The following is a 13,505-nucleotide window of genomic DNA, read 5'->3' as shown; positions in this document are numbered from 1 at the left end:
AGCAATGCCATTCTCCTATCTGCCATGTTTTCTAGGCAGCAAAAATCATACTGTCCTTTTCATGACTGGAGATCCACCTGGAAAATATGGAGCAGAAATCCCCACATAACTATGTTTTGTTTCTCTATATCCATCAATGAATATTATTGCCATTATTATGTATAGGAATCTGATTCATGAGCAGAATTTTGTTCTACTGGGGATATAATTGTAGTCTTGTTTGCAGCAGCAGAAGAGGAGGAAGTACATAAATGAAGGATACATGTGCCTACTATACTATATACTATATAACCCTTACTATAACTCTCACTAAGTGCCTGGAAAAAGAGAAAAAATTGTTGGTCACAACACGGATTCCAGAGAGACAGATTACAAGTACTAAACCATTCAGTGCTGTAAATTGACACTAGATCATCAACACACAGCATCCACATCCTATCCCTTCAGTAGCAGTGAGGATGTGTTGTTCTTAGGTGCCATTTCATAAAATATCATGCTAAATGAAAGGAATGCTGAAGGCTAACCTTTGGTAATACTCAGTAGATCCAGATCTACACCCTACCTGAAAATCACTGTTACTCTTAAGGTGTCTAAATAATATGAGCAAGAACCAAGCTACAGGGCCACAGGCTGAGCATACCCCAGGAAAGGAGCACTTTGTAACCATGTCAGCCAAATTCAAGGAAGATATAAAGCTACTTGCTCTAAAATCAACTTTAGAAAGACTCTCAGTCGAGAATGGAATATTTCCCTACAGCTAACTGGTACATTGCAGATTTTATCTCCATTTCAATTTTACTTAATGTTGGGAGTTTTCCTAAGTGTAGGAAAATATTGTAACAGGGAAACTTTGGCTACCACAAAACAAACACATGCACAGTGATAACAAAATTTTATTTGAAATTTTCTAATTGCCATTTATTAAATTAGAATGCCATGTCAAGCATTCTGCAAGAGTCAGTCTTTGGTCTGATATAGTTTCATTATTGATTTGAATAATAATTTACAGAGCATATCTAGCAGTGTTACAGGGGCCAACAAGAAATCTAGAATAACTGAGGTTTGAAAGTGAAAAATTCTTTGTAAACTGAAGATATTATCTTCAAAACTGTGAAATTCACTTGGAAAGAAATGTGTCAGCTTTAGGGTAGCAGTTTACTAGCACTTGGAATGATCTGCATCTTCAGGCTATAACTATAACCTGTAATGATATAGATACAACTTGATAACAAATCAAGGGAGGAAATAAGAATTAAGGGAGGAACATAATGATTATGTCTGCAACACAAATTAAGAAGATCTCCCACTGTTGTCAGGAGTGTGGTTTCACTGTGTGTATTATGCCTGGCTTTTGTACTGAATTACAGCTAGTAAGAAGTGGGGGAAAAAAAGGAAACATGCAGGAGAAAGCAACAGCAATTATCACAAGACTGGGAGCTACTCCCTGATAAACGGGCACATACAGCTGGAATTGCCTGACTCAAAGAAAGGGCTGAAAAATTAATATTCCTTCAAAAAGGCTTGCACCATTTAAAGGAATTGAATTATATTTGCTCCATGAACATTCCTGAAAATAGAAGAAAATAGAAGAAAATATTTGCTGCAGTAAATTAAAAGTAAGGGGTAATTTCTAAAAACAAGTGGAGTGACACACTGGGAGATACAGCTTGAGAAGACTGTGGAGTTTCCAATGATCAGTGACACTGAACTAACTGTTACCAGATATAAAAAGGGTATAATTTTGATAGTGAATGGAGGACAGCAAAATTGCTGATGCTTTGATACTTGTCATTGTCTTAAAACCACAGACCAGAGAAAATCTGTGTGAGCGAGGGAGGGTGCTTAATGCACTGCACTTTGCATTCAGTAACATTTTTTGGAATAGTCTCCCACAGCACTTTCATTTGAGATCTCATCTGGGATCCGGGGGAGTAGAGGCAGTTCAGCAGGCCGTGAGGTACTTGATAATTGGCCACAAAGTAATACGAAAGCACGGCAGTTGACAACCTAGAGAAGAACAACTCATAGATGATTAGAATTTACAAGGGCTTCATACTATTTGACTGTATTCTGTAATGTCCTAGGTGATAAGACAGGCTGTACCCTTAGCATATGTAGAAGACACTAAGTTAGGGAAGGTAGGGAGAGCAAAAATTAAGATACTCAGTTCAAAGGGACTTCAGTAAACTTGAAGATTCAGCCAAAAGAAATCTCATGCAGTTTGTTATGGAGAAATGCAAATTTCTGCACATAAAACAGGACAACTGTTTTCACCAGCATGGGCTAGGAAATGACAGGCTTGAGCTCCCTGCTAAGGTTAGGGTCATCTTTACCAATTGATGGATCTTCAAAGGGATGACTGTTGCTCTGTCCAGAGCCTATGAATAAATAGAACCCTGCAAGCAGCTGAGGTTTCAAGTGAAACATTTGGTCTTCCAACAAAAATATTACTGAAACAGAGACAAAAGCACAGCAGTAGTGTCTGGAGACACCGACAACACACGTCACCATTTTACAGACTTGGCTTCCTCCAGAAACACACAGCTCAAGACAAAATCAAATATCTTCTAACAGGAATGTGAACAGTAGGTTTATTTCTTTGAAAACTATGTCCCAGAAAGGCTGCTTGGGGGACAAGTATTTCAGCTGCTCTTAAGTACTTACGACTCTATAGGAACTGGCAGTGTTCAAAAGAAATGCTTCTTGCCCAGTGCATCTCTGCAGGATCCCAGGCGAGGAGTGGGACTTGAAAGCCTCTGCTGTGTTGCAAACGTTATTCTTGACAGACTTCTGTAATGTTATTATTGCTTAATGCATCAATGTATCAGGAGGCCTGTGTGCTTCAAATACCCCTTTGGAAAGCAAAGTAATAATTTAAGGGAAGCAGCTAAGTGTCAGCTGAGTTGTTGAGCAGCTGGGTTGCTGCCTCTCTGAGTGCAGGACCAGATATGAATGGTGTGGTACAAATCTCTGACCTCATGGGTCACCCTGCTCTAAAATCACCTGCAGGGACATCAGAGAAGCCTGGTTCTGGACTCAGCCCTTTGCTTCTCCCTGTGGGAAGCCTGGAGTCCAGGGAAGACAACATGGGCAAAGCAGTGCTCTGGAGCCCATCCTCAACTTACTGCCCTGTCTTCTCTCTCCTGTTCTAAAACAGCTTACCTCAAGGAACTAGGTATTTATTATCTTCCCAACACCCCAACACTGGTCTAGGAGTTCCTTCAGCCTTTTCCCACATTGCTACTCAGCTATACCAGCTATCTAGGGAGCCCATCAGCACCTGCCCTTGCCTCATTAGCATGGGGAGAACTGCTAGGCTGCCAAGTGGCTTGTGACAGGGGAGAGAGAGACCAATGTATTTTAGCTTCTAGTCTGTGTGTGGTGTGTAGGGGACAATACCTTTGGAAGCCTCCTCCTGTCAAGGTAGATATCAGACTCACAGTGTTAGGGTGTGGGTGCCAAGGACAACATTCCTTGGGAAATACTTGTGCAGTGGCCCTTCCTGCCATCGCTGCTGGAGACCAAAGCTGTGATATCATCATTTTCCATGAGGAAATGGCAGACAGATCCTGCTGGTTTGCAGAGGAACAGAGCAGTAACTCAGACAGCTTACACTTACTCTTTTGAGGGCAGCTGGCATGGCACAAAGGAAGTGAGAGGTCTTCTGGAAAATTTTGCCCATGTGGATCATTTTCTGATGTGTAAGAAGCCACACACTGTGCAAAGCAAATGGCTGCCCTCAAAGGTCAGCACAAGCTGCTGGACCATGCTGGAGCACTTTTCTTGCCCCGTTAGAGCCTGTGTGGTTTCTAGACATGGCAGCAAGAGAAAAGTTATCAACAATCCAAAGCAGCCCCATTTCTCATATCAGAAAAAGGGCGACTGTAAACACCATAACCTCAGCTTTGCAGTGTGGCACAGAAAGTGGAGTATGTGTGCATGGGGATACAGACAATGAGGACTACTGGGGTAGATTTAGACACCTGGATTGTATCTGGTGTGTTGTTTGCAGTCGTATCTACATGTGACAGGTTGCCATCCACCACATTTCCCTGCAGACAATGTCCAGCACTCTGTAAACATTTTCTTTTAGATATCCCATGTGAGAAGAATTTAATATTTACTTAATTACATGAGATACTGACTTAAGAGAGTTATGCAGTTATTTACTGAGATCACATCAGAAACACAATATATCAGTTGTGATACAGCTGAATATCATTGCAAACATGATTCTCATTACAGGACACTGTATACTCATAACAGCAACCGTCCTCAGTTACCCAAAAGGAGTAAGCTGTTTGTTGCCTCTGGCCCATTGCTCTCTTCAAAATTTGTTCTGCATGTTGTCCAGCTTCTATAACTTACACTGGGCTGGACCACATATACATTGTCACTTCACACCCTCCATGATGCCATAGCAGGAAGAAAATAATTTTTTTGTCATGATCTGAGGGAACCTGGTGATTCACTGACAGTTCTGTCTTATTTTAAACCAATTACTCTCCAGTCTCCCTGGTGTTGACATAAGTTCATCTTTCTTTACCAAGGTTCATTAGTTTTCTTTTCCTCTTCTCCTCTCTGTTATGAGGTGGGCTGGTCTGCCACAAGTGCCCGAGTTCTCACTTCAAGGGAAAAATCTGTTTCATTTCCCCAGATAGCCCAGATGAGATCGGATATGTTTTCAGCATGGCTGATAACAGGAGCATGGAGCAATGCAAAGTTAGGGTCTGTATGACCTTTTTCATTCACAAAGAGAAGATCACAATTCCATTTTATTCCCCTTCATAACTGACAGATAATATTTCAAGCAGAGTACGAAGTAGAATCTGTTCATGAGTTGTCAGTGCAAGAATTACCAATTCACCAATACTGCTAAAACACTGCAAACTGCTAGTTTGAAAAGTACAGACAGCTTTCCAGAAGATTACTCATGCATGTTTCTACAGTATAATGTCTGGCAGTATTTTGTTTTTTGTTTTTGTCTAATATTGATTTGAGATTTGATATCTGAAATTCCATTTGCATTTCATTAATGATTTTGTTCCTAACGTCAGGATTAATGGATAACTGTCTATTCTAATTTGTAACTCTAAGGTTTCCAGTACAGATACAAATCCCTCCAGAAGTCCTTTCTAGTGCAAGACTTTAAACACAAAGAGAAAACATCACATTAGTTCACTACAGGATGAAGAAAACCGATGTATGAGCATGGCAGCCAAGAACTTGCAAATGTAATCCAAAAGACGACTACAAAGATCATACGGACAGATAGGGGTTGTTCTCAATGCACCAGAGTCATTTGCCTCTGCCTTGCAGAATTAATGTCTTGAATACATCTTGTGAATATTTCTTCAGTATATGTATGTACTAAATATATATTTTTTTAAGTGGCAAATGCTACTGCTAGAGCACTGTCACTACCAGGTATTAGCGGGGGTTGAGGAGCAGAGAGGGAAGACTTCTGGAATACAGCATTCTGCTGCTAATGAGGAACTTGTAAGTAAGGGAAAAAACATCATAACTAACTTAGAAACAAAGAAGCAAAACAGTTCTTTAGAATACAAACAGCAGCAGATACGTGGTAACTCCTCCGACATAGAGAAAGGATGTTTGAGGAAGACTGCAACAAATCTAAGGGGATTTAGATTATGAGAAATTATACGATTACTTAGAAGCTAGGCATTACTCCTCATCTGTGCAACCAGAGGCATAGTTGTTAAAGATAACAGAAGAAAAAAAAAAGTGGATGCCTCTAATAAGTGAACTACAGCAGCTGAAAAGGACATAGAAGTGATACTGACCATGAAAATATTTTAGGGTAGTGTAAGAAACAATTTTTTGAATTGTTTCTTGAATAGTCAGGATAATTATCTCCAATTTTAAGTCTAACACTTCAGCAAAATTTGAACAAAAACCTCCTTCAGCTATGCGGCAGAATTAAATTCCTTTATTGTTGAACAGAGTGAAGTTGAACAGTTCAGGACCTAGCAGCTCAGTAAATGATTTATGTTCTAATTGTAGGAGAATTTGAAAATAGTATGTTGAAATTATACTTGAGAGGACAGAATAAAATCAAACTTGAGAGATGATAACCCCGTTCTTACAAAACCAAACAAATGAGCCAAACTGAAAAGTGGTAACAATTTAATATCAATATACCTATCTGAAAAATCTCCTATTTTATCTTCAGATGAATATAAGCTAATAGACTCAGACTTGCCTGTGTAAGAAAGGAAAGAGTATCGATTTCCCTATTTTAGACATAGAAATCAAGCAATGAAAAGTGTATTTTAGAAAATCTGACAGCACAAATGTGCGAAGTCCGCCCAAGTGCAAGGGCAGCATAACAACATTTCAAAACACTAAAACTTCTGAAAAAAAGTTTATTAAATTCTAGAAACATGGAAAAAAAATAAAAGGAGAAAATAATAAATAAACAACAGTGAGAAAATATTGGGAATTTAAAGTAATTCAAACAAACATGGGGTGGTACAAAATAATAAAATAAAGGACATACTTGTAAAAGGTTTACACGAATACTGATAAAGGAAGGAAAAACACTTTCCGATTCTTAGGACCATTTATTAAGTCGAGAGTATTCACTTGAGAGGGTGTAATCCTTACAGCCCAACTCAGCGTTTAACTGGGGGCGCTGCGTCATCACCCGCCATGCGGGAGGCAGCAAAAACGGCGGGAAGGCTTCCCCCTCCTTCTTGCGCCAGCGCGCGCGCGCGCGCGCGCCCGCTCACCGCAGTCCCCAATCAGGTCGGCTCTCGCACTACAAATATCCCCGCTCCCCAACAGCCCCCACGCATTTCTTCTCGGTCATCGCGGTGCTCAGCATGTCCGGCAGAGGCAAGGGCGGGAAGGGGCTCGGCAAGGGGGGCGCCAAGCGCCACCGCAAGGTGCTGCGCGACAACATCCAGGGCATCACCAAGCCGGCCATCCGCCGCCTGGCGCGGCGCGGCGGCGTCAAGCGCATCTCGGGGCTCATCTACGAGGAGACGCGCGGCGTGCTCAAGGTCTTCCTGGAGAACGTCATCCGCGACGCCGTCACCTACACCGAGCACGCCAAGAGGAAGACGGTCACGGCCATGGACGTGGTCTACGCGCTCAAGCGCCAGGGACGCACCCTCTACGGCTTCGGCGGCTAAAGTGATCTGACGTTAGACTGCGCTTTTAAAACACCCCAAAGGCTCTTTTCAGAGCCACCCACTTACGCTGGAAAAGAGCTGTGTCCCTTCAACCTAGTCATGACTTTATACTAAAACCACTTTTTCACAACTTTGATGTGTAAATAGTTTGCTAGGTGGACCTGTTAAGATTAAAGTACTAAAGTAGTTACCTGAAACTGCGCTTCTCTATCAGATTGGGGATCGTCGCTCAGAAGTGAAGAGAATATATACAACCATATCAACAGCCGGATAGACAGCTGACGGCTTTAGCGCTTGCTTCACCGAGAAATTTGGTTAAATCGCGGGAGAGGCTCTTTGAGCTCCCTGCCGGGGCAGGCACCGGCGAAGCCCTAAGGGTCCGTTCGAGGTGCTGAGGGTGTAAACAAGGCATGTCGGGGCGGATTCGTATTCAGATCGCTGTGTTCTTCACAGGGCCGTGCGGAAAGGCGGTCGGGGGAAGAGAATGGAGGAGGGGTTTGGGCACGGCTGCTCGTCTCGGGAGCATACACTTCTAAATACCGAAATGATACTAATCTCCCAATCGTACAAAAACGCCTCGTATTCTCAGCGTGTGTTTTAAAACTTAAAAACGTATTTCAGTGTAGAACTGCTGAAGGCAGTGCAACTCCTTGCATCCGTTTTCCCTACGCCGTTTCCTTTCACCCGAAACAGCATCTGCTTAAGTGCTTTCCAGTCAAGAAATGTGCACGGCACTCTTTGTCCTGTAAGCAGTTCCCAGACGCTGGGAGCACCGTTCCTTGAATCGCAGCGACCGGAAGGCACCTTGGTACCACCGTGTGCTGCTTTGGTACTACGACACCAAATTCTCTTTATGCAACCGGATCTGCCAGGAGTGAGTTCCTGCCGAGAAACCGCTGTATCGCATTTATAGCCAAAACTCGAGTACATACGAGCCGAAATAAAAAGGATGTCCGTGTCTCATGCACTCGAGACACAGCAAGTAGAGGTTCATCTTTCCTATGTGGGGGGGAACTTTGTGCAGGTTGTGACCCAGTATGGCAGTCGCCGCTCGGACCGGGCGCAGCTGAATACAAAAGGAGCGCCTACAGAGTGGGGGGAAGGTGAGCACCACTAGCCGGTAACGGAAGTGGCGCGCTTTCTAGGCGCACTTTTTGAATTTGAAAGCATCCAATAAAAACGGACTCTCCAAGCCAGCCAATCAGAGAGGGGCGCATACTATAAAATCCGCCACGGACTCAGAACGCTACCATTCCTCGGCGGTGCTCCTGAGTGGTTACTCGGCTGTGTCGGAGCGATGGCGCGCACGAAGCAGACGGCGCGTAAGTCGACGGGCGGCAAGGCGCCCCGCAAGCAGCTGGCCACCAAGGCGGCCCGCAAGAGCGCGCCGGCCACGGGCGGCGTGAAGAAGCCGCACCGCTACCGGCCCGGCACGGTGGCGCTGCGCGAGATCCGCCGCTACCAGAAGTCCACGGAGCTGCTGATCCGCAAGCTGCCCTTCCAGCGCCTGGTGCGCGAGATCGCGCAGGACTTTAAGACCGACCTGCGCTTCCAGAGCTCGGCCGTCATGGCGCTGCAGGAGGCGAGCGAGGCTTACCTGGTGGGGCTCTTCGAGGACACCAACCTGTGCGCCATCCACGCCAAGCGCGTCACCATCATGCCCAAGGACATCCAGCTCGCCCGGCGCATCCGCGGGGAGCGCGCCTGAGGTCGCTGTCCTTCCATCTTTCATCCCCGCACCCTAAAGGCTCTTTTAAGAGCCACCACGTTGCCACTTAAGGGAGCTGTGACACTGCTTACTAAGAACTGCATACTTCAGTTACATCGTCTTCAACTTTATTTAAGGTACTGTAAAGTTATGGGACTGCTTTATAGAAACTAGTAGTCATTTTGTGTTTCTTACATCTTCCCTATGGATGGGTGCTGGAAATTGTGCAGAAAAAGTGTTTATAAGTGCCTCTAAGGAGCATTCTGCTTTCTCTGTAAGCACTATTTATACAATACAGATCTTGAGGGGGTATGTTTTTTTTTTTTTAATATGTGTAAACGGTATTAAGTGATGCATTAATTCGGGCTTCGACACATCTGTTGCTAAAATATTAGTGTGAGAGCTATATCATACGGTAGGTAAAAGTAACCTTCCACATTTCTTTTATTTCACTGCAAATTGGCCCTTTGTCTAGTTTTAATGTCCGCTGCAGGAGTTTGTACTTCTAAGGAACATTAAAGGTAGGTATTATTTGAGTTTGCATATAAAATAACTAATTTAATTTGTTTCAGTGTTTTCTTTATAAATGCATTCAGTCGTTGCTTGTGCTGGGATACAGTCAAAAACTTAATGCTTCAATAAATGTGTAAGTGTTCTAGTGGATAAAGCAAAATCACTAATAAAGGCTGGTATTAGGGACAACTAGGATATTCAAGTAATCTAAATTGCTATTTATCTTTGATTTATTACTTGGAGACCTGAATAAATTGGCCTGAGTATCTTTCAACAGGGGAACTTGGAAAAAAGAAAAAAGGAGGGGAAAAAAAAAAAAAAAAAAAAAAAAACAAAAGCAAAGAAGACTGAAACAAGAGGAATACAAGTAGGAAGACAGGATCAATATTTACTAGATTTTAGTTCATTCATTAGACTTCTGTAGACAGAAAATTGAAGTTGATATTGAATTGCTTTGGTTTCCCGTTGCATTGTGCTCAGTTTTGCAGGCGCAGCCTTTCAGTATCTCGGTGAACTCATGTTTCTGTTCATTCACAAATAAAACATTTGGACTCCCATGACTTTTGTTCTTAGGGTGTCTTTTCCTCTGCCTTTGATAAGTGTGGCCTATCCCACATGCTGCTGTAATGTTATCATCCATGTTGGTCTCCAGTGAGAACATAGTTATGTGAGGATGGCGTCTAGGGAACCCCACAGTAAGATTCACGGAGTGTGGTGTTTCAGAAATAACATGGGATATAAAAGAGGCCAGGGACAGGACATATTCATAGCATAACCATAGATACAGAATCACAGAATGGCCAGGGTTGGAAGGGATCTCAAGGATCATGAATCTCCAACCCCCTTGCCACACGCAGGGCCACCAATCTCCCCATTTCATACTAGACCAGGCTGCCCAGGGCCCCATCCAATCTGACCTTGAGCACTTCTAGGGCTGGGGCATCCACAACCTCTCTGGGCAGCCTGTTCCAGCACCTCACCACTCTCACAGTGAAGAACTTCCCCCTGACATCCAACCTAAACCTCCCCTCCCTCAACTTAAAACCATTTCCCCTGTCCTGCTGTTATCTACTCTTTCAAAGAGTTGATTCCCCTCCTGTTTGTAGGCTTCCTTTAGGTACCAAAAGGCTGCAATGAGGTCACCCCACAGCCTTCTTTTCTCCAGGAAATACAAAGGGGAAGGAAAATGGCAAATGGTAATGCCTGGTTGTGAAAGCCAGACAGGGATGTAGAACATACATACAGAAAACTATACTTGTAGATACGTGTGTGTATATGCATATTTGTACGTATGCATTTCCTTCACTCAGTATCCCTTTAACTTTTTCTCAATTCCCTCTGTCCCAGCATGAAACGGATTAGTCATTTTGTCTAACTCTGCCCTCTGTGACTCCAGTGTTGCTATAAGGGATGATCAATTTAAAAAAAAAAAGACTTTATCTCTTCATATGTTAACACCTGAGGAGCAAGGGATGAAAATCTGATAAATGGAAACTGCTCCTGTTGGAGTAACATACAAATAGTGTCCACAAGTTTAATTTTAAAGGATTAGATATATATCTGACTATAAGACTATGGATAGTAGGCTACATAATTTTTGTTTTTATTGTTCCATGTCAGGAACAGACTTTTTTTCTCAGCTGGAATTGCTTTGTAGCTAGGTACCACTTTGAGGTTAGCGAAGGTTAAAATGTTTGAACACACAGAGCTGAAAGTGATGAGGGGGGATCACAGTATGAATAAAGAGCACATTGCTGGACAGGCACTGCTGCCTGGCATGGTGCAGGCCCAGGCACTGCGTGGAGCTATCAGACAGCAGTCAGTGGAATCCACTCCCAAAAGTGGATATGGAAATTATTCAGCGTGTGTATGTATACGTGTGTGTGTATGTAGATATGCGTGTGTGTATACACATTCTGTTTGAAATAGAAAATCAAAACATAGCTTCTCTGTCTGTTACAGAGATCACAGCCATTGCACTCAAAGCTTGGTGACACTGTAGCTCTGTACTTCCATTGCAATTTAATTTCAAAATAAGATATCTGCAATGCAGGTATTAACTGTTTCGAGGAGCTTCATGGGACAGAATGGAGTAAGAAGGAACAAATCAGTGCTCACTTGGGGCTGCTGCCTACTCTGTATGCTGAGCAACATGCTGTCCTTCTTTTCTCATCTGTTGGAATGCTGACTCTGATGATACAGCAAGCAGGTCTGAAGGAAAATGCAAATACCACAGAGAAACTTCTGCTGGCAAGAGGTGACTGCTCTAGAAACTTTCAGCATTCCTTATCTGTTCTGTACCCTCACAGCCCAGGTACAGAGCACATGCTTTCGAGCCATGGGAAAACACAGAAAATTTCCCACATTCATGGCAAAATTCCTTTTGCTCCCTGTTGCAAGTCTGAAGCCTAATTTTTAACTGACACAAAACCTTGTTAGATTGGTCCCTCTTCTGTGTGTGATAATGGAGATTCAAGCAGAAGTCCTTGTACTGAAGATGTCCTTAACTGAGAAAGCTGTATTTACCTTAATATGTTATCCTAGAATTCTAACTGCAGGGATCTGATTGCTCAGAACTGTATCAGCCCCTGTATGAATCCTGATTACTACCTGTGCTAGCAAACGATCGAGTACAAATATATATACTGATTACTGGCAAAATATACAATTTACAACCCGAGACTTTTATGAAACTCCTACTGAAAAACTTTACATCCTCAGTTTACTCAGGAAATTTGTGAACTATGATTAACCGTAGACATTTCAGTGCAATGAAAACTGTATAAGGAGCTGGAGCTACAAATAAAGTACTGGTATGTGAAACGAAGAGTTCAAGGATTAAACATCTCAAACACAGAGAACAGTGCTTCAGCTCTCCTTACTGTGCATGGAGTGGCTCTTAAAAGAGCCTTTGGGTCTGTGTGGGCTGCCTCGGCCTCTGCCAGAAGAGAAGGGGGATGGGCTGCGCCTCAGGCGCGCTCCCCGCGGATGCGCCGGGCAAGCTGGATGTCCTTGGGCATGATGGTGACGCGCTTGGCGTGGATGGCGCACAGGTTGGTGTCCTCGAAGAGCCCCACCAGGTAAGCCTCGCTCGCCTCCTGCAGCGCCATGACGGCCGAGCTCTGGAAGCGCAGGTCGGTCTTAAAGTCCTGCGCGATCTCGCGCACCAGGCGCTGGAAGGGCAGCTTGCGGATCAGCAGCTCCGTGGACTTCTGGTAGCGGCGGATCTCGCGCAGCGCCACCGTGCCGGGCCGGTAGCGGTGCGGCTTCTTCACGCCGCCCGTGGCCGGCGCGCTCTTGCGGGCCGCCTTGGTGGCCAGCTGCTTGCGGGGCGCCTTGCCGCCCGTCGACTTACGCGCCGTCTGCTTCGTGCGCGCCATCGCGAACAACCCCTGTCCTGTCCCCTGATAACGGAGACGCTGAAAGCAGCCGCGTAGCGCGGGCTTTTATAGAGCTTCCCCACCTCTGATTGGGCGACTGAAAGCCTCCTCCTGATTGGATCGCTTGAAAATCCCTGTCTGCGCTCTAGCAGGATAGAATTGCGACTGCCGGTAATCCCCACTAAATCTCGGACCTCGGTGCACGGCGAGGCACTGGCCCCGTTTGTGATACTGAGGTCACATCCGGTCTTCTCCGGTTTCCCCTCTACCCGAATTCGTGACAGCTTAAAAGCCGTGTGGAGGCTGGAATTCACGAGAATTTCTCGAAAAGTCATTTGATTTTAATAGTTTATATTTTCTCCCCCCCTCCTGCTTTTTTTTTTTTTTTTTTTTTTTCCTTTTTTAAAATATGTTTATTACATAAACATATGTAAAGAATAATTAGAAGAAAAAGACTATACAGTTCTCCTTGTCTCCTCACAGAAATAGGCACATTATCCACAGTCTCAAAGAAAAGATCTCCCAGTTCCCCTCAACTATCAGAGACAAATTGTGTAACTGAAGTTTGTAACTGAGTGTGATATAAACAGTAGAAAGATGAACCATGAACCTTTACTGCTATTTTTTTCACACTAATTTTTGCAACAAAAGTCAAAATGAGTGCTCACAGCCATCAAGCAAAATAATGATTTTGAGAACGTTCAGAGAAGCGACATCCTGGAGCCATGAGGAATGTGTGAGAGCTAT

At 43.9% G+C, this 13,505-nt stretch overlaps 3 protein-coding genes across 3 annotated transcripts; 2 read left to right on the top strand and 1 right to left on the bottom strand.

Annotated features, from left to right (window-relative positions):
- Positions 1 to 6,845: 6,845 nt before the first annotated feature.
- Positions 6,846 to 7,157, top strand: LOC306945267 (histone H4; the record flags this gene model as incomplete). Its single annotated transcript, XM_079533982.1, has 1 exon — positions 6,846 to 7,157. One exon carries the CDS (start codon positions 6,846 to 6,848, stop codon positions 7,155 to 7,157), a length of 312 nt encoding a protein of 103 aa, XP_079390108.1.
- Positions 7,158 to 8,454: 1,297 nt separating this feature from the next.
- LOC306957787 (histone H3.2) lies at positions 8,455 to 8,865 on the top strand (the record flags this gene model as incomplete). Its single annotated transcript, XM_079549101.1, has 1 exon — positions 8,455 to 8,865. One exon carries the CDS (start codon positions 8,455 to 8,457, stop codon positions 8,863 to 8,865), a length of 411 nt encoding a protein of 136 aa, XP_079405227.1.
- A 3,482-nt stretch (positions 8,866 to 12,347) lies between these two features.
- LOC306955155 (histone H3.2) lies at positions 12,348 to 12,758 on the bottom strand (the record flags this gene model as incomplete). Its single annotated transcript, XM_079546396.1, has 1 exon — positions 12,348 to 12,758. One exon carries the CDS (start codon positions 12,756 to 12,758, stop codon positions 12,348 to 12,350), a length of 411 nt encoding a protein of 136 aa, XP_079402522.1.
- Between the last annotated feature and the right edge of the window lie 747 nt (positions 12,759 to 13,505).

This window comes from Tetrao urogallus, assembly GCF_951394365.1.
Source record: "Tetrao urogallus genome assembly, chromosome: 1".
Lineage (NCBI taxonomy): Eukaryota > Metazoa > Chordata > Aves > Galliformes > Phasianidae > Tetrao > Tetrao urogallus.
This window is presented reverse-complemented; position numbering and strand designations above follow the sequence as displayed.